Source organism: Exophiala viscosa, assembly GCF_022695815.1.
Source record: "Exophiala viscosa unplaced genomic scaffold EDD37scaffold_13, whole genome shotgun sequence".
In the NCBI taxonomy this organism is placed as follows: Eukaryota; Fungi; Ascomycota; class Eurotiomycetes; order Chaetothyriales; family Herpotrichiellaceae; genus Exophiala; species Exophiala viscosa.
This window is the reverse complement of record NW_026944365.1, coordinates 89,295-109,041: the sequence shown is the minus strand read 5'-3', so window position 1 is coordinate 109,041 and position 19,747 is coordinate 89,295. Positions and strand designations below refer to the sequence as shown.

Here is a 19,747-nt window from a genome sequence, read left to right as displayed (position 1 = left end):
CTAGCGGAAAGTGCGCTGTTCAGCTCATCCGCTTCGACTCGGTTTTCCCAGTCAGTTGGCCACGGAGCGAACTCTCTCGACAAAAGTCATGAGGATCTCTCACCGTAATGGACGTATTCTGATCCGGTGTTTTGGCCGCAAGAGACATCGTTTAGCCGCTCAGCACGACGCGCCGACGAGAAACTTATTGGTTCGTGACTGATTCGAGAGAATGGCTATGGCCATGGCCTGCTAAGCAGCACCGCACACAATGCGTCCGCGAACTCGTATCGAGGAAGACGGAACCGTTTGAGACGGTGAGGGAAGGATGGACAGGATGAAGAAGAAACACTCTCGCACTTGCAAGTAGAAAACACGCCAAGAACATCGGCCCCGGGTAGCAGTTTATCCGAATTCACCGCTTAAAAACCGAGGCTGACCATCCCAGGAGGTGCCAAAGGACGACCTAGGTACACTAACTATTAGGAAACATAATCTGAAGCTGGATCAGGCATAACAATTAATCCGAGAAAGGATGCTTCGCTATGGGGTATTGTGTACTCCTCAGTGACCATGCATCAGGGTAGCATCACACATCAGCTTGGATGCACAATCATACAAAACATCTCTTTTGGCTCATTGACACCCTCATGCGTAGTAAGTCATTCTGTTCATGCCCTAGAACTTCGAGTCTGTCTTGTCGGCCGTGATGCTGGTGGTTCAGCATTCTTCTTTGTCTTCCCGACGGTCTTGGTGTTCGTATCGGCAGGCTTCTTTGCCCGGGTTACACCCTTTCTACCACCACCCGCATTCTTCTTCTCTTTCAGAGGCGGCGAGGATTCTTCTTTGGCGTCCTTCATCTCCGTATCGTCCCCGTTCCCATTCACTTCATCATCAGCATCATCATCCTCGTGCACGTGGACTTCGGCGTCGTCAGCCTTTTCATCTTCTGGCCCCTCCTCGTCTTCGTCACTTAAATCGGGCTCCGAGGCATCCTCGTCTTCCTGCTCGTCATCTTTGGGAGGCGCCTTCTTCTTCCTATTCGAGCTCGGACTACCGGCAGCCCGATCGTTGACTTCCATCTCGACATCATCGTCATCGCTGTCTCCCTCAGCATACGAGACCGCATTAGACATGCGAGCACTTTTGCGTGACGGCATTTCTGAGCTTGGCTGCCCAATGCTTTTCCTCTTCGGTTTAGGTGTCTTTCTGATTCCAAGTGTGGTCTTTCTAGCCTTCTTGACAACCTTCTTTATCTCCTCCCCATCGTCATCTTCGATGTCCGGGCCTACGGCATCGCTCTTTCTCTTCTTGCTGTTGGCCAAAGCCCTCTTTTCGGCCTGACCAGTCTTCTTGAGAGATCTCGTATATGTCCTTACAAGCTTCTCAAGTCCACTGGCCACGTCCTCGGGCAAATAGTTCTTCTCGGCAATCTCTTGAGCCGCCTCATGACTTGGCAAGGCTTTGAACAACGACCGAGGCAAGGTGACGTTGCCGGGCCATGTCTGAAGGAGATTAACACCCTTTGCATGTGCTGGCATCAAATCCGTGTAATTTCTAATAACAGCCTGTGCAAGATCAGAAAGCACATACAGTCGCTCACTGGCCTCCTCCGTGCCAGTGACCGCATCCCTCGTGCCCTTCACGCGTTGTGCAATGTGGAAGATGAGTGACAAGTTATCCTCAGTTGCCACAGCCGAGAGGTAGAAGATAATGTACTTGGAAAAATCCAGCAATTCGCCATCAGGATCAGCACTCTCTTGGGAAGGATAATCAGGATGGTGCGCCAGCAAACTGAGCAACCGGGCAAAGATCGACTCCATCACATTTTGATGCATCTTTTTGTCCCCAGACTTGGATTGGAGTTGCTGCTTCGCGAAGTATTGTACGCGAGCTTTTATCCAGGTCAGCGTCGATGTTCGAAGCTCAACATCGGGCTCGAACGCCAACAGGAAGAAGGAGGTAAACCAGCGATGTGCAAGACGATTCGATCCCAAGTATTTCTTCAGGTAGTTGACAAAACCAGTCCGTACCGCAATCGGAGGATAGATCATGACTATTAAGATAGAGATGAACATGGTCGGCTTGATGAAGTCCTCGCATTTGTGTTTGTGAGCGCAAAGCTTCAAGATGAAATGGATCGCGGTAAGCCTCAAGCGATTTTTCTGTGCAGGTGGTGTATCCCTTGAGGGAGTAATTTCGCCCTCATTTTTGATCACTGACGTGAGAAAGTTGAACGCCTCCTTTGCGGCTTGTTCAAATTCACCACTCTCAGACTTTTCGTCGTAGGATCGGCAGCGATTGACCAAGATCTTCAGCGCAAGTTCCTTCGCCATGGATTCATCATCTATTGATTCGATCCATGCATTGGCATCCTCTTCTGAGCTCGGCGAGCGATTCTTCCGCAGAATGTCCCCCACGGCAAGCTGTTGAATAGCATCGCTTTCCTCGTTTGCTATCGCAGGCACAAGCAGACAGATCTGCGATATCGCCGCAAGCTGGGCCAGAAAATGTGCGGAGTCCGGTTGACACTGTTTGAGAGCCTTCGACAGGATGTCCTTGGCATACATCTCCTTCTTGTCCGCTACCATAACCACAATGGATACTGCATGTTTCGCAGCCCGCGGGGATTTTGAGAACAGCGCAAAGCTAGTAAGCGCAGTCAAGAATCTGCGGTCTTTTGGCACATCAGCAGGATACTTCCTGGCAAATCCTGCACAAGCTTTCAGCGTATCTGCTGAGCCTGACGCTTCAGCTTTTACTGCTGATGGTGCACTCTCCTCGAGCTCTTTGCAGAGCGCTTGAATGTGGGACTTGAGGACCTCCGGATGTCGAGCTGATATCTCTTTGAGTACTTCCTGAGCGGCTTCTCCGAGCCCGCTCTCATCCGTTCTCGATACCTCCATGATGGTGGGGACATGGCTGCGGTTGTAGGTGATTAATGCGCATCGGTAAAGGATACCCTGGATGGTGTCGTTGATAGACTGCACGTTGGTTGGGCCTTCACGAATGCGCTTGATGAGCTCTTTGATTGCTTTCGTGACAGTACGGTAATCGTGCTCAGGCCCTGTGGCAAATCGAATCAGTTGATACGCACGACGATCGTGTTGCTTTGCAAACTTCCACAGATCCGCTGCGACGCCACTCGGATCTGGGAATGACTTGGATATGTGCTCAATGTACCGATTGAGACGATCCTTGATGGCGTCCTCAGATTCGTTGTCCTCGACCACTCCACCATTGTAGTCTTCACAGGCTTGTAGGAAGATGGTCATGCCTTTGCCTAACTGGACCTGGCGATTCTGCAGGCTGAAGAACACTGCGCGAGACTTGACGTCCAGACCTTGAACCAACGTCAAGATGCGTCGTGCCCTGATAACATCTGGATCAGCAGCCGGTGCTTCTTGAGAGCTTGGCTGAGTGTCATTTGTTCGCTGTTTCTGGCTTTCCGAACGTGATGCGTGCGCTTTGATAGGAGGGAAAGACAAGGGTAAGAGGCTCTCGTAGAGCGCCTTATCAATCACAGCATGGACATGTAAGTCGTTCGTATAGAAGGCGCGGAACAATCGGTTGGGGATGTCGCCCACTGCCTCTTTGACAGCTGCCACACCCTCTTCAATGTCTCTTGACGCAACTCCCCAGATCTGAGCCAGCAGTTCAATTGCCTGTTCTCTAGCATTGTGTTTTCGATCGACCACACGTTCCACAAGTACTGAAAGTACGGTCCCCTCTCTTGTCAAGCCGCCATCAGCACAGAGCGTGTTTATGATGGCATGATAATTGAACAGGGAGATGGATTGAACTGCCGCCGAACGAACGTGCTCTTCTGGGTCATGAAGCAGCTGAGAAAACCCAGACAGCAGTGATTGCAGCTCGTCGTCGCTCAGACCAATGGCTCCCGCTGAAGTGAGAAGGATACGCGCAGCTGCCACCGCCCACGACTCACGCACGATAGGCGATTTATCTATGCGGCGTCCATAGAAGGCTTGGTATGCGGATGCGTGAACTGTAGCAAAAGGTTTCGGAGATGCAGGAGTCAACAAAGGACTAGTATTCTGTGGCACTGGTTCCAATTGCTCAATCGATGGCAGAGGGTAAGCGGCAGGATCAAGGCGTCCAGAAGGAGCGAGACCCGCCGTGCCTATGCCGGCCATGATGTCGCCAATAGTCTCGGTGGCAAGTTTGCGCAGTGCTGAAGAGTCAGCATTGAACTCTGCTTCGATCTGTGGAATGACATTGAGGAGGACATCTGGGCAAGCCCGCCAAAGCTCCCGGAGCAAACGATGCGCTTTGCGCAAATCAGCAAGCCCCTCATGTTCATCTTCCGAGTCGTCCGCATCTATAGTCCGTTTGTGATTCGACTTGGAGGGCCCGTTTGGAAGTGTGGCGGACGATGCGTCGACAATGACTGTGCCAAAGTATTGAGTGATTTGAGCAGTCATCTTTTCCGGACAGCTGGTGCATAATGACCTTGCCATGTTGTAGGCCGGAGGATAATCCTTCACCAATAAGGTAGCTTGTTTGGTGTCTTGGGCACCTCGTTTCTTGCCTTTATTGCCAGCATCCTGAATATTACCAGCATCAACCCGCAAGAACTGGGAAATTATAACGTCTGTGACATCTTGTGGAAGGCTGACTTCGTCGACAACGGCAACCAGCAGGTTCTTCAGATGATATTCCACACTTTTCGAGACCTCCACACCGGCTGGATTGTTCCCGGACCCAGTTACAATGTCGAACGCTGTTGTAAAGAGCGACGTTATCAGACTGTCATGGTTGGGGATGTCGGTCACTAGCAGAATGCTTTGCGACTCGGCCAAGGAGCTCAAGATGTAGATATGCTGCGCATTGTAGGCGTTGGTAGGATCGGCAAGAGCAGGCAATATGGAGTTGATCACAACCGTGAATATGTCCTAGATAGCGGTCAGTCATGTCCGGTTGTTTTCTACCTTGCTCTGCTATGCTCACTTTCAATTCGTTTTCGACGAAGGGCGCATCGGGTGCGCAGATCTTGAGGACATCCACTATACAGGAAACGGTCCATGCTCTTACACCTTTATCCTTGTGGCCCAGCAAGTTGGCGTTCGCAAGGTCGTGTGCAAGGACCGTGAAGGCGCGCGAGTCGACTTGATCGAGATCGTAATTGCGCAGTTCAGCAGCGAGCTTTTGTAGTCGCGCAAGAAGATCCGCAACAGGAATAGGTTTGCCAGCGCGCCATGTCAGGCTATCGTCAAACTTGAGACCGGGGATATCATAGTGCTGTTCTTTGAGCGCAGCTCCTGCTGCAGCGGTATTTCGAGATCGAGCGGGCATTCTTTCATTGGGTGGTCACGAGCGTGGACTCATTTCGGCTCCAGTCTGTTTGAGATCGCGGTCGAGAGACTTCGGATGCAGGGACGGGTCTGGATTATTGTAAGCCTCGCAAAGAACAAGCACTCTATAAAAGATGCGCCGAATAGTTGTGATGGTGTTCGGTGGTGGGATTGATCTGGGTGCGCTGGTAATGAATTAATTGTGGGGAAGTTAAAGTCGTGTTGGAACGCGTCTCAGGCAGGTCGCGTCCCCGTCTTTGGATTACTGCTACGTAGGTATTCTGCTCGAGAAAGCCAGAATTGTGATGCGCAGGCCAGCGCAGTTTGGACTTGTGGAAGGAAGTGTCAGTAGCGATGTTACTTCCGAGGAACAGTGACTGAAAGTGACAGTCTGCTTCAAAAGTCCCTCTGACTCATACATGGAAAAGCGCAATTCAGGAAGAAACAGCAAGTGAATTGGGGTATACTGGTCTATACTGCAACGACTGGGGCATCCCTATTCACACATGACCAAAAGCTAAGAGTCAGTCCTCTGCCTCAACTGGTCTGGATATCAAGGCCGTCGAAATGTACCACCAGGTCATCTTTTTCGCCGTGTGGAGCAGGTTTGGCGGCATAAACACCTATATCGCATTCAGTCTGCCCGTCGAGGTCTCCCCACCATGTAACTTCTCGTAGAGGTGAGCGTTGACCATCAGAGCTCAACAGCCACACCCATAGACTACCGTCGTCGGCGCTTTCAATCTCAATGGTTGCCTCCTTGCTCGATTCCGACAGCAGAGGCCTCAGACTCCAATCGGACCATCTGTCCTTGGCGACAGTGCTCACATTGGATTGTCCATTGACAAACTCAATACCCGTCTTCACCCAGCGTACGGTGTCGGATGATTTGATGACCAGGCAGAGACCGCCCTGGTCGTATTTGTCCTTCCAGCTAGCCGAGGCTGTCACTTTGGCTGACTTAAGGGCATCCTTAGTTGTGGTTTGATATATGATAGGGGCATTGAAGGAGTGAGTCGAAGGGGGTTTGTCCCAAATATCGGTTGAGGGTGGGCATGTGATGTCGAAACTGCCCTTCAGATCGGGGATCTTATGCTCAAAATTGATTGAACTGAAATTCGAAGCCATCTTCAAGGATCGGTAGGTGTCAATCTGGTGGTAGTGGTGTCGCCTGTATGAGTACCTAGATTATCCTGTGCTCTGCTTGATCTTACCATTCTTTGACAATGGCGACTAGGTATATAAGTGTTCAACATTATACGGACACTGGTTCTTCTTGGTTGTACTTCCAGATACGGTAAATCCAGAAACGGTAGACTTGCCGCATACTGTGTCGAGTCTATCCCAGAATGGGAGCGGCGCCAGAACCACGAGGAGGTGATGGTTCACCATTATACTTTCCTCGATGCGAACCTTCAAGCAGGAAGAAAAGGTTGAAGTTGCGCATTTCTTGGTCTTCTCATTCGTCCAAGAGTCTGCCACCTGCGCAATCGACACAACCCGAATGCGAATCATCAAAACGCTGCAAGATTTCATCATCGCCTACCCATCCACCATTCTTTTAGCGCCGTTTTGGCCATTACAGCTCCGCGTAGGCCTCAATCAGGTCTAGCCGAAGCCTATAAGGCGCCGTCGAAGTCTTACAACACCAAGGTTTAGGCGACAGCAAGGTTTGCAAGCTATACCAAAAACAGGCCTCCGCGGAGGTCAGGAGTGGAGTTGCAGAACGCCCCTATTGCAAAGGGTGCTCAATGTGCGAGTCTGCAAGGTGACGATGGCCGACTCAAGCGCGGCATCTTGTGACGAGAGTTGAAGAGCACGATGGCGGCGTGTCACCGAACCCACCACACTGGTGACAGCTGCATACGCGGTCCAGGCTGCATTGCGAGGCAGATGCTTTCTTTCTTTCCAGAACAAAATAGTGATAATGTTTACGTGGCCCAGGCGTCCCTTCCTGGGTTTCAGCTTCTTAAAATACTTCGCCGGTGATTACCATGGTACCTGTGCCACCCCACTGCCTCCTGTTTCGGATTGAGATGTGAGTCCGAGTCCGATTACGAGCAGCTGGAAGCCGCTCGCAACATTCCCCCCAAAGGCCTGAGGATCAGACAAGTACATAGTACATGGGGGTCGTGGGCACCGTGGGTCATCAGGCCCGATCTCAGTAGGGCTTACTAGGCGGAAACTAATCCCTCACAGGGCTCGAATAGGCGTACAGCTCGCAATGGTGCAAGGTGATGCAGGTGACGGTGATTTGCCCCTATGGCAATTAAGCAATGACACTGGTGCATGGCCCCAACCGCGACGGGCGTTGTGTTCTAACCGTTTGCGTCGCAGTCGAGGCCCCGAACTCCACAATTCACCGTCGCCCACCGATCCTGCGCAATCAAGACCGCCGGCGATTGGAGGCTGTGCTTAAATAACTTAGGCTACACTAGGCCTAGAGAGTTGCGCACGCATAGCCCAATCTCGCCAGGAACTGGGTGGGATGAGAGTTTATCGAGGCGCCTTACTTTCCAGTGTTCTGGTATGTCTTGAAGGTGTGCTCTGCTGGATCATTTAGTCGTGACTTTCATTCTGAATCTTTTAGGCAGACACCTTCATTTCTTCTTGTGCCAGTTCGACTTCTATACATGCAATACACCACCTTCTTTCATACTCTGCAGGCTGCGGTTCTTCAATTCGAATCATATGGCGGCGCATCTCATTAGATCGCGACGCCTGCCATATCCAAGCGCGATCCCCGCTCCCCGCAAATCATGAATTCTCACTGTTCGCACCATGACGAAAACTATGAGTTAACCAGAACAAATACACAAACCTCTGAAGATCGAGAGCAGGATTTACCCTACTACGAGGAGGGCCAGTCTCAAGATGACCACCTCCTTTCGGGGCAGTCCCTTCAGGGCAAGGCCAAAGCAGACTCTCCCTACCGACTCGTCTCCTTCACACCAGCGTGGCTTCGGAAGCAACATCGACCTCGACGCGTACGTCCACGAACAAAACGTCGCATACGCCACTGCACATGTTCCCCCAAGTCCTTCGCTCGGCGCTTCGCCCTGTTCGTTTATACCTTTTTCACGACAATCCTGTTAATCGTGGTGGTTGGTGGTGTCTTCTTTCCCGGTTATACGCAACTGCCCTCACATTACGAGGCTCTCAAGCAGCAAGTGCTGGTTTCTGATACTCCCGGACGTGGCAACGTGGGAAATCAAAAGGTGTTCATAGCAGCCAGCCTCTTCGACAAGGAAGCCAATCTATTCTCGGGAGATTGGGCGAAGAATGTCTTGGACTTGATACAGGTATTGGGCCCAAAGAATGTCTTCTTGTCCATATATGTCAACGACTCTGGACCTCAGTCGAAAAAGGACCTTGAAGAACTCGGACGGCACGTGCCCTGTGATCATGACCTGGTCTTCGAGGATCACCTGGACTGGGCCCATCTACCTCACGTTACACTTCCCGGAAGCTCAAAGCGTGTCAAACGCATCGAATATTTGGCCGAGGTCCGGAACAGAGCCTTACGTCCTCTCGACACCCTGAATACCACTTTCGACAAGCTACTCTACCTGAATGATGTTTATTTCCATCCTATTGACGCTGCACAACTATTATTCTCAACTCATAGCATGAGCGAAGGACAAACCGATTTCAGAGCGGCATGCGCTGTGGATTTTATTAATCCTTTCAAATTCTACGACACATATGCAACCAGGGACGTTGAAGGGTTCAGCACGGGCTTACCATTCTACCCTTGGTTTACTGCCAACGGAGATGAGAAAAGTCACCAGGACGTGCTTGACGGGAAAGATGCCGTGCGTGTTAAAAGCTGTTGGGGTGGTATGGTGGCATTTGATGCTCGATTCTTTCAGCAACCAAAACCTGGTGCCGAGGTCCCCATAACAGCTGGGAACCAAAGTCCTAGCAACATCACCTCACCTTACCGTTTCCGGGCAGAAAAGGACACATTTTGGGATGCATCTGAGTGCTGCCTCATACATGCAGACATTCAAAGCCCCGAACCTGGCAACTCGGGAATCTACATGAATCCTTTCGTCCGTGTCGCCTACGATACCAAGACACTGTCCTGGCTAGGCTTTACCCGACGATTCGAGCGACTCTATACCCCTGTTCACTGGCTGCTAGATTTGGCGACGGGCGCACCATACTTCAACCCGAGGAGGCACGAAGTGGCGTGGCAGCGTGTGTGGGAGAAGGTGTGGGTTTCGGATAAATCATTATCTCAGGGTGGTTCGTTCCAGCAGGTTTCCAGAATAGCCTCCCACGCAGGCTTCTGTGGCCGTCGGGGACTTGCCTTGATAAAAGAAAACATGTACGAAGGAGAGGTCAACTGGGATTTCGTGCCGGTACCTTCATGACAGCATAGCGATGGCGTTTGGGGTGTCCTTGTGATATGGGCACTCAGGGATGAATTTCAGCGAGGTTACTCTTTGTCGTTATAAGACGGGCTGCTGGGTTTGTCGACCGTCCGACACAACTGTGTGAAAATGGAAAAGCGATCGTCGTTGTCCAGGAAGCTAAATGAACAGCATTTCTTGTCATCCAGGTCGCCGTTGTCTTCTTTTCTGCCGCTTTCTCCGTTGGCTGTGCGAGGCCGCCTCATCACAAACAAACACCGACTACTCGCGATGAGAACCAGGCGTACGTCGTCGATGCCGGCTCACCTTCCTTGTCCATGAATTTGCTCGTTGTTGTTGTGTCCTGTATTGTTGTTTGGTGTTTATAGGTCACTTCCCACTCACTGCACTCTCTTCATTTTTTCACACATTTTCTCAACTTGACTTAACCTGAACACGACGACGACATCATCACGAAATACTGCCCGTCGCGACATCATAACGACTCGTACTTCCACCCAATATGGCCCGTCGCTACGACGACCCCGACACGATCAACGCGTTCCTGCGTTTGATCAAGGCTACGCCCTTGACAGACAGCCCAAATGCGAGAGTGTCTGTCTCCGAACTTCAGGTAACTCCACGTCCACTAATTTATATAAATCAAATCAAACCAGACATAGTTGCTGATTTTGCCGCAGACCTCACTGCCATCCGCATCTGTCGCTCAGTCCAAGCCCGAGTCTAAATCCGCTCCTGAAAGCAACACCAACTCTGTTGAGGCCAGTCCTGCTTCAGGCATCCGTGCTCCACCATCGACTCCAGTTTCCCAAGCCGTCGCTGCCGACAAGATCACTCATCTCGATCCTATCGAGGAAGATGACGATGACTGGTTGAATGAACCTTCAAAGGAAACCACTTCCCAGGAAAACAGTGCTAGGGCTGCTGTCAATGATGGCTCACCAGCCATGATGAACACTCCAACCAGACCGGTACTTGGCCCAGTTTCCAGCAACCTGACTTCGACTCAACACAAGCTTCTGTACATGCAGGAGCCCAGCATTCACGACGATGGCAAACCTGGCATGTTAGCACAATTGGAGAAACAAGCGCAGGGTTATATGGACAATGTCCTTGAGAACTTTCGCAAGGCAAACGCATCACTGTTTGCTGATACTCAAGCTCAGGCTGAGGCGAAGGCTCAGAAGCACCTGACCAAAGCCATTGCAAACCACAGTGCCGCACGTAAGTCTGACGACGACTCGATTCCGATTCACGTCGGCCAACTGCTGACATTCATACTCTAGTCACGCAGGGTGAAGTCGAGACCAAGTCGGACTCTGGTATCATTCCCTTCCCCGATTTCGTCGACTCCCCAATTTCTGCAGGAGGGATGAAACTGTTGGACGAAGACAAGACAATCCAGCACGGTGAATTCCTGCCATCTGCTGGTGAGAATAGACCAGCTGCCAACCCACCATCTGCTTCCGAGGCTGTGGTCAAGGGAGAGCTTCGTGAAAACAACCTCCACTTGACGACCACCATGACCGACAGCGGCAGCGTGCCTTTCGGACAGGCCAATTCTCCAACTATTGTTGTCACTGCCAGCACCGATACGGACAAAAGTATTGGATCCGACGGAAGCAATAAGGGAACGAATCTTAGTCAGGAGGAGCAAATCGAAGACAACAGCGAGGATCAGCAGGATGAAGAGAGTGACGAGGACCGAGAACATCGCACTCACTTCAAGAGCTGGGGAGCACCCGGCATCCGCAACAAGCAGAGTAAGTCTACTCCCTCCAGAGGAAACAGCGTGCTAATGCTTCCAGAATCTCGCATCCGCACCGTCATTCTTCTCGGCCTTCCCAGCACTGCAGACCTGACCCTCGTTCATTCTCTTGTTCATGGCGGTACCATCGAGGTCATAAGGTTGACTCCGGCTAGTCCAGAAAGCAGCACGGTCAATGCGCACGTTACCTTCACCAATGGCGATGCCTGCGACAAATACTTTGATAAGTACCCAAATGGCATGGACGTTCGACAACAAGGCAAGAAATACCCGGTGCTGGTCAAGAAGTCAGACACTGTCGACATCATCAGTTCCATGATGCAAGGCTACCTGGACTGTGGAGCTACACGTGTTCTCAAGGTCACTGGAGCAGACGATGATTGGGGAATCGTGGCGTTGAACAGATTCGCAGAGGGTAAAAACAAAACTCGTGCCATCGAAGCCGTAACTGACACCTATCGCAATGGAGTGAGTGCTGCAGTATTGAGATTCCAATCACTCTTACTGACAATGGCAGGAACGTATCATCCACTTCCGTTTCGCCAATATCACTGATGCTGTGAGATTCAAGGGCATCCTCATCCGAAGCTTCGAATGGGAGGGCTGTCCCGTTGAGTTTGCGGAGGACCCTTGTTCCAGAGCGACCGGCGTTCATTATGACTGAATGTCACTCCCTCGATGTCATTCATCAGAACGGAAACAGGTGTCAAGATCCATGACCGGAAGACGAGATAAGGGGAGATGTATTCAGAGGTGACCCATCCTACGACGGGATCTGGGCCAGACGAAGCGAGACTTGTGTTCCATCACCAGGATAATGCAGGCTTCTTGACAGGAAAGGATATTGTTCCAACGGGTCAGCAATATCTGCACGATCGGGCTGTTAACATGGTGATAAGCGATACCAATGAAGTCGGGAAAGGCATTTTCCTACGAAGGATGGCCGCGAATACCCGACATCCGAGGATTGTAATAATAAAATGAGCTCATTCATTATGCGATACTTTTTTCTTCTTCCGCGACGACCCCCACATCTCCAGCTTCTCTGCGACCTCATTTTTCCTCTCTTCCTTCTACTTTGTCAACAGAGCGACTAAGGTTGTTTTTTTCTCTGTACATCACATTTGCGCAGTTTGTTCCCCGATACGCTGCAACCACCAGCAACATGGGTCAACCTTCGGAGCAGGCGTCCAATGCCTGCATCTACACTACCTACTGTGCCTTTTTGTCCGTTGCGCCAACTGCTTCCTCCGGAATTCCATGGCTGACCTCGTCTTCATAGAGTATTCGGGTGTCTCATCGCATGGCAATTGCGCCACCAGAGCAAAGGCGAATATCTTGCGAGTTTGCGAACACAGAAGGGTTAGACTTGACATCACGCGACACAATTCCCAGGTCCAGCTACCACAGTTCGATACACATACTAATACCTTCTCAGGCGTACCATTGGCCCTTAACTTCATCGCCTCGGGTGAGTGCGCTCGCAGGGCTGTCTCCGTATGAAGGTGCAGCCCAGCGCTCCTCCGAAGAGCGAAGCACAACCAAACGCAAAGAGAAACATCGACGATACATCGAGTTTTGGAGGTCCATTCTCATGGCCGCTATGACAATACAATTCTACCTTTTACCTGAGGTTCGTAAGCATGCATCAACGCCATTGGCTTTGCGCCTCCTGCCGAGAAACATGCGATGGATCTCCGACTCGGATCAAGAGAATGTGAACATTGAATGGCTCGAAGCGGAAGGCGCAGAGCCAATGTGCAGCACTACGGGCGCTTGTGTGAGCTTCCCTCATTCCATCCACCTGAGCCCTTCCAGAGCTCAGAGATGGGATCGAGTGCAAAGCTCGAAAAACACAATGCTGAGATTGTACCGTTAAAACTCGATCAAGTTAATGCTTGCGTGGGAAACGTGCTGCCGCTTCTTCCCCTTCCCCTCTGACAATGAGTGAACATACTAACAGCAAGCTTTCTTGACTGTGTACAGCTCTAGGATCCGGTATTCTATTCACATACCCTCAGATCTCCACGATTGCAGGTGTCCAAGGCCTCGTGGTCTACAGTCTCGCATCGGCACTTCCACTACTGGTATTCGCGTGGCTCGGACCCATCATCAGGCGAAAATGTCCAGAGGGATTTGTCCTTACGGAATGGACACGCCAACGCTATGGACCGATCGCAAGTCTTTATCTCAGTGCCTTGACGTACGTTCACGTTATTTTTAAGCGGACCAGGCTAACACGACTTGTCAGGCTGATTACTATATTCCTGTACATGGTCGCCGAGCTCTCTGCACTCCAGCAGATCATCAACGCTTTGACCGGGCTCGATGGCATCGGCGCCGTCATCATGGAATGTGCTGTGACCACAATCTACACATCCATTGGCGGCTTCAAAGTGTCCTTTATCACCGACAATGTCCAGGGCGCCATGGTTCTTGGGCTCATCATCATTGGATGCATCACCGTCGGTGTTGAAACACATATCTCACACGATCTTATCGAACGCAGCGGTTACCTCGACGCCAGTCTCCTCGGCTGGCAGCTCGTGTATATCCTGCCTGTGGCTATCTTGACCAACGACTTCTTCATTTCAGGTTTCTGGATGCGTACTTTCGCAGCCAAAACCGACAGAGATCTGTACATTGGCGTGGGAATTGCAACGGTAGCAGTTGCAATCATCCTGACCCTCGTCGGCGTCACAGGTCTTCTAGCAGGTTGGTCCGGTGCTCTGGGTGATCCACCCCAGCAATCATCAATTGCTTTCTTCCTGCTCCTAGAACAGCTACCCGCATGGGTTGTCGGAATCGTCATTGTCATGACGGTCGCCCTCTCCACCGCAGCCTTCGACTCCTTCCAGTCCGCCATGGTTTCCACCGGGTCCAACGATATTTTCCGCAACAAATTGAACTTCTGGTGGATCCGTGCCGCAGTCGTGGTGATCATCTTTCCCGTCGTGGTCGTTGCGCTCAAGTCACCGTCCGTCCTGCAAATCTATCTCATCTCAGACTTGATCTCTGCATCGAGCATCCCTGTTTTGGTGATTGGACTGAGCGAGCGCGCGTATGCGTGGCGCGGGTTCGAGGTCGTCGTTGGTGGACTTGGTGGCATTCTCACAGTATTTCTATTCGGCCTGGTCTACTACGACGGCAACGCTCAACAGGCTGCAAACCTTCTTCTTCTGGAGCAGGGTCTGTACGGCAACGACTGGTCCGCATTCGGTGCGTTTGTGGCTGCTCCAGTCGGAGGTCTACTCTGGGCATTTGCAGCGTTCGCGTGCAGAATTGCCGTCCAGTGGATTCTCGCGAAACGTCGCGGTACCCGTTTCGATGCGTTCGATAAGCCTGCTGCCCCGACTGCGACTTTCTATACTGGTCCCCATGATACTGCTGAGGGAGAAAGGGAGGTGTACGCTGATGCCGAGGGCGTGGAAAGGAGCTCAGTGAGCATCAAGGGGAAGTTCTTCTGAGAGGAGCTTAGCGGGGGTAGTGGCAGAGAGGTCGACAAGAGGCTTGTGAGAGTGACTTACAAGTGGTAGGAAAGTTGCCAGGGAGTGGAATGTCATGGGATCACAAAGATGTGATCACTGTCCTGCTTGGAATACAGCAACGCTTGGGTCATATCTTGGTGCTCGATGTTGGTGTTCTACAATTAATGGTAGATCACTCCACGAAAAGAGATGGGATCGTGGAGGAAGGACCCGGAGATGGAGATGGGACAAAGATAATGCCGCTGAGGCCTGGCTCGCAGGATGAGGCCTGGAGTCGTACAGCCAATGAAGCCCTGCGAGCATGCAACCTTTGGGAAAAGCAGTCATTTACAGTCATTCATTACAGCTTAATACATTCATTTTGCACCGAGCGTGTCCGTCTTTGCCCGCTAAACGATACGACCCCAGTTCTTCATAGTTCATATCTCCCGGAGTCATGATAGCCGTGCCCAAGTCTCAAGCGACGCCAATCCCAGAAAGGCATTTCAGAGTAACGATGAACCAAGCCCAATAGCGTCCACCCTATACTCCACACAATGTAGACCAGGAACATAGACGTAATCTAGCCCTCTTACTCGCCAGCTCCCTTCTTATTGCCCCTCCACCCTCCTTTCCACAAGCAACAAACGCCATTCTCCTCACACCAAGCCCGTACCTCAAGAGGAGCGATCTCGCGATCCTCACTAATGGCAGCGAAACCCTTGGTGTTCAACCACACTGTCAGATCTTCGAGTACGATTGGGTCGTACATGAGGATTTTCTCGCGCCAGGTCGGTGCGGCGCCCGTGCTGTCGACAGACTGTCTTTCGATGGCCGCGCGAATCTGGCGTTTGAGGTCCGGAGCCTGTGTTTGTTCCGGCGTCCATGCTCCAGTCTCTGTAACTGCTGCCACTGCCAGGTCGTCATGTTCTTGTACAACATTGGCCGCGCGAGAGGGTGAGTCGAAGCTGGCCCCCACGGGTAGGGTGGGTGGCGGTGTTGCTGGTTTCTCGGTGTTTACTGTTTTGGATTTTGCTTTGGCTTTGGGTGTCCTCTTCTTCGGGGTCTTCTGCTTTGGAACCTGCGCTACATCCTCGGGTGGTTTGCTGATGGTATCCGCATCTTCAATGTCGTCGACGTCCATCACGATTTCTTCGGAAAGGGCAGCCTTCTTCGTAGTCGTCCTCGGCTTCCTGGGCTTTGTCACCTTCTTCACGGGATCTTTGGGCTTGGGTTCAGCTTTTTTCCTCTTCTTTGGTTCTTTTGGCGTAGTGGCGTTGGCGGTCTCTGACTTCCGTTTGGCTCGTGGCTTCTTCACTTTGGGCTCTGGTCGGGCTGCGACGTCATGCACTTTGCTGAGAAAGTCGCCGTGAGTCAGGGCATCGGCGGGTGGTTCATTGGGCTCGCTTTCTGGCATAGTCTGACCACCATGTTGATCCTCCCAACACCGGTTGAGAAGCTCGATCATTTTGTCACGATTCTTCACGGCTTTGAACCCATATGCAGAGATCTGCTTCTGCAGATCGCCTGTAGAGTATCCTGCATAGGATGGTTTGACAGGCGCAGGTCCTGCTCTTTTCCTAGCTGGATTGGGCTTTTTTGCGACAGCAGTTGTTTCTTCGGTGGTGTCCTCGACAGCATTGGCTCTCTTACGAGGTTCTTCCAAAACCCGGGAGGTGTGGAAAGATCTGGCTTGCAACTGAGGCATCACGCCAGCACCACCTCTGAGGCATGGTGTGGCAATGTCATCGATATCGAGCAAAGATCCAGCTTTGTTTATGAGTGGCGTTTCCTGAGTTCGTACATCGGTCTGTGCTTTCGGACCCACCATTGTCGCCACTCCGCCCGGTTGGAGAAGAACGTCTTTCCCAGCTAACGCCTCGCGCACTGCAGGAGAATCAATCAGATCGATGGTGTCGACATGAAGCAGCGCATTATCTTCATCGCGGCCAGCCGCATTCCATAGGTTCTTCCTTCTGACAAAACGACTCGTGCCTCGACTCGCGCTTGGTGACGTCGACTCAACAGAGAATGGCTGTGTACGTGGAGGAGAGATTGGATCAGACGATAAAATGCACTCTGATCGCTTGATAGCTTCCAGTGTATCACGAAGTAGGGTCGGAGACTCGTCACGAGCAAGCTGGCTCGCAGATCCGAACACGAGCTCCTGACTGTCGATTGTTTTCATCACAGACGTTGGGGACTTCAGTCGACTCTTTGAGGGAGCTTTCTTGGTTGCCCTCGGCTTCTTAGTGGATGCTTCCTTTGTCGCTATTTGCTTGCTGACCGGTCCGGAGTCATTATCTGCGTTGACCTGTGTTGCGGTCAGGTATTCAAGCATCGGTGCAACCTTTCGCCCATTGTGATGTCCTTCGCCGTAGTGTGAAGTTGCCAATCCAGTGATCGTGAGCGCTTTCTTAGGTGGAGACTTAATTCTTCTCTTGCCGACAACCTTTGCGGACTCCTGAGGAGGGTCCAACGTTACGGTGGGCAGCGGTAGTCGAGCCTGACTTTCTGTCGTTGTGACAAGGTCAATGCGCCGTCGCTTTGTAGCCTCGCCGTTTACATCTACTTTTGTCGCTACCTTCTGTACCGCGGCCTGAACAGAAGTGTCGGCAAAGACAAAGCCCTGCAGAATGTCTTTGGAGAATTTGATCGCTTGAACATCGGTCTCTGGCGACGATGTCGAATCATCGAACGCGCCTTTTGCCGGTGTCCAGTCCAGTCGCCTTGGTATAGCCTGCTCTAAGTGAAGAGGGCGGCACTCTTTCGCTGTTCTTGTCTTGGGCTTGGCTACCTCTGTTTCAAGTTGTACTTCGCACGGTTCGTCCTCTGGAAAGTCGTAGATATCATTCGCATTGTGCACCTGATGACTGGAAGTGGTTGTCGCATGGTCGCGCAATTCCCCAACTATGGAAGAGACGGCATCCTGGCTCTTCTGAGACGCTTGCTTTGACACCAGCTTCAGCCTCGTGGATGAGTCAGACGCTGTCCTGGATTGAAGCGTCGGGGTTGTCAACTTGAACTTGTCTCTTCCTGGAGACCTCAGTGGGATATTCTCTGCTCCAACTCTGGTCGACAATAACGATCGTGCGCTGGTAAAACTGGAAGAAAACCCATCTCTTGTTTTGTCGACCGACTTGAATCGCTTGACGCAACTTACTCCGCCGCCGAATAATGCACCAGGTGAAGGTAGCGGTGAAGAGGACTCAACTGGGGTCGGCGAGCGGGCAAATGGTCGAGGTGGGGAGGAGGAAACGAGGAGGATGGTTGACATTCTGCGCATGCAGTTGAATGCCCATTGGGACGGCAAATTGAGAGCCAGAAGGGCTGACAATGTTACTTGATATGCACATATACCGGCGCAAAGGGAAGAGTTTGGGACGCTACTGTATGGTCTCCAATGTCAACGAGTCGCCGCAGTCGAAAACAAAGCGCCACAGCCTCGTCTTGGCACAACGCGAGACCACGTGATATTGACGAGGCTGAGTTGCTGGTCATGCCCGATTAGTAGCAACCTGTATCTTCCTAGATACCTGGAGGTAGGTGATTATGATTTATTGTTACAATCATCTTCTCATTGCTAGCCCTTGTATCCCGGAGCCTGCTCCGCTAGAAGCATGCAGTAACGAAGGCACCAACCCAGAACTAAATTTGACCAGTAACTGCTACTTTTTGCGCCCCGAACCATATGACGCCTATTGACAACGTCCAACATAGAAACACACACCAGCAAGAAGTCCAATGTGACTAACATGTAAACGGTATCGTTGAACACATATTATACGATTTCATTTGCCACTTCGACCTGAAATACATCCCCTATGCCGATCGTGTCTCTGTGATCGATAGTATCGAATGGAGGTGGTGACCGTGGTGGTGAGAAGATCCGTATAGATCCATCTGTGGCCCTTGTGATAACACTCGATGGTGATGGCTCAGGAGAAGGGACGACTTGAGTGCCATCTTGAGCAAATATTGGGCCTGGCCTGTGGGCCCGAGTACCTGAGGAAGACTGTAAGCATGACTGATGGTTCAAGGGGATATCTTTGCATGACTTACGACTCAGAAGGCCGGCTAAGAAGCGTCCGCAGACTCCCAAGCCTGTGCGAATAGTCCTGACCAGCGAAACCAGGGCTGTACTGGCATAAGTGAGGAGGGAAAGGATGCATGCAATAATCGTCTGAAAGGAACTCATCTGGGAAGCCTTTGCAAATCAGGTACACAACAAGCACAAACCATGATAGGTATTCACTTCGGACTGACCGAGATGATTTATAAATCATGTTGAACAAGCAACAAGCATTGCTGGTAAAGCAAGCCTGACAGATTCTCCCTACATAAATCACGCACTCTTGATACTTAGCTTGTTGAGTGTCTTGACAATGAACGACTGCGATCGCAGGCAAACTGCCTTAGACGTAAGGAATGTGGCTGTATGACAGTATGGCGTGTACCAAGTTGTAGGATTACCAGTGAGGTTCTCTGAAACGCCGTCATGAACAGGGGTTCAACACGAACGCAGGAGAGCCTGATGTCAGAAGAGGAATAAATGCTAGGCAGAAACGCTTTAAACCTTGACACCGGCGGCGCTGGTTGGGTTATTTCATAGGAATCGTTTGTAGGATTGAGAAATGGTCGAAGAGGATTTGGGCGGGTTCACGATCTGAGGCTGAATCGCCCTTTTGCGCAGGTGGCCTAGGTGGTTTACCATAGACCTTCTGTTTAAGTTGCGGTCGAGCATTGAGCATGGAGTGCAAAACCTGATTTCCAGCCACTGATTAATGTAGTCGTAAGTGGTTCAGCTGAAAATACTTGGAAGGTTGGAACAGCCTGGATCGT

At 51.4% G+C, this 19,747-nt stretch overlaps 7 protein-coding genes across 7 annotated transcripts; 3 read left to right on the top strand and 4 right to left on the bottom strand.

The window, feature by feature from the left end:
- Positions 1 to 307: 307 nt before the first annotated feature.
- Positions 308 to 5,560, bottom strand: EDD37DRAFT_169701 (sister chromatid cohesion protein PDS5). Its single transcript, XM_062809852.1, has 2 exons — positions 4,948 to 5,560; positions 308 to 4,892 (listed from the first exon to the last, which is right to left on the bottom strand). Exons 1-2 carry the CDS (start codon positions 5,290 to 5,292, stop codon positions 651 to 653), a joined length of 4,587 nt encoding a protein of 1,528 aa, XP_062666125.1. The 5' UTR covers positions 5,293 to 5,560; the 3' UTR covers positions 308 to 650.
- On the bottom strand, positions 5,561 to 6,529 carry EDD37DRAFT_169705 (uncharacterized protein). The gene has a single exon (XM_062809853.1). It carries the CDS (start codon positions 6,417 to 6,419, stop codon positions 5,829 to 5,831), a length of 591 nt encoding a protein of 196 aa, XP_062666124.1. The 5' UTR covers positions 6,420 to 6,529; the 3' UTR covers positions 5,561 to 5,828.
- Positions 6,530 to 7,791: 1,262 nt separating this feature from the next.
- On the top strand, positions 7,792 to 9,703 carry EDD37DRAFT_169638 (cryptococcal mannosyltransferase 1-domain-containing protein). The gene is made up of 2 exons (XM_062809851.1): positions 7,792 to 7,831; positions 7,882 to 9,703. Exon 2 carries the CDS (start codon positions 8,051 to 8,053, stop codon positions 9,668 to 9,670), a length of 1,620 nt encoding a protein of 539 aa, XP_062666123.1. The 5' UTR covers positions 7,792 to 7,831; positions 7,882 to 8,050; the 3' UTR covers positions 9,671 to 9,703.
- Positions 9,704 to 10,507: 804 nt separating this feature from the next.
- Positions 10,508 to 12,199, top strand: EDD37DRAFT_169570 (uncharacterized protein). The gene is made up of 4 exons (XM_062809850.1): positions 10,508 to 10,894; positions 10,957 to 11,646; positions 11,764 to 11,906; positions 11,956 to 12,199. The coding sequence occupies exons 1-4, from the start codon at positions 10,618 to 10,620 to the stop codon at positions 12,100 to 12,102; spliced, it is 1,257 nt and encodes a 418-aa protein (XP_062666122.1). The 5' UTR covers positions 10,508 to 10,617; the 3' UTR covers positions 12,103 to 12,199.
- Positions 12,200 to 12,465: 266 nt separating this feature from the next.
- On the top strand, positions 12,466 to 15,288 carry EDD37DRAFT_582823 (uncharacterized protein). The gene is made up of 5 exons (XM_062814426.1): positions 12,466 to 12,665; positions 12,721 to 12,800; positions 12,877 to 12,909; positions 13,425 to 13,641; positions 13,690 to 15,288. The coding sequence occupies exons 1-5, from the start codon at positions 12,604 to 12,606 to the stop codon at positions 14,903 to 14,905; spliced, it is 1,608 nt and encodes a 535-aa protein (XP_062666121.1). The 5' UTR covers positions 12,466 to 12,603; the 3' UTR covers positions 14,906 to 15,288.
- Positions 15,289 to 18,287, bottom strand: EDD37DRAFT_640892 (uncharacterized protein). Its single transcript, XM_062817274.1, has one exon. The coding sequence runs from the start codon at positions 18,189 to 18,191 to the stop codon at positions 15,498 to 15,500; it is 2,694 nt and encodes an 897-aa protein (XP_062666120.1). The 5' UTR covers positions 18,192 to 18,287; the 3' UTR covers positions 15,289 to 15,497.
- Positions 18,288 to 18,450: 163 nt separating this feature from the next.
- On the bottom strand, positions 18,451 to 19,525 carry EDD37DRAFT_640890 (uncharacterized protein). Its single transcript, XM_062817273.1, has one exon. The coding sequence runs from the start codon at positions 19,101 to 19,103 to the stop codon at positions 18,687 to 18,689; it is 417 nt and encodes a 138-aa protein (XP_062666119.1). The 5' UTR covers positions 19,104 to 19,525; the 3' UTR covers positions 18,451 to 18,686.
- Positions 19,526 to 19,747: the final 222 nt, after the last annotated feature.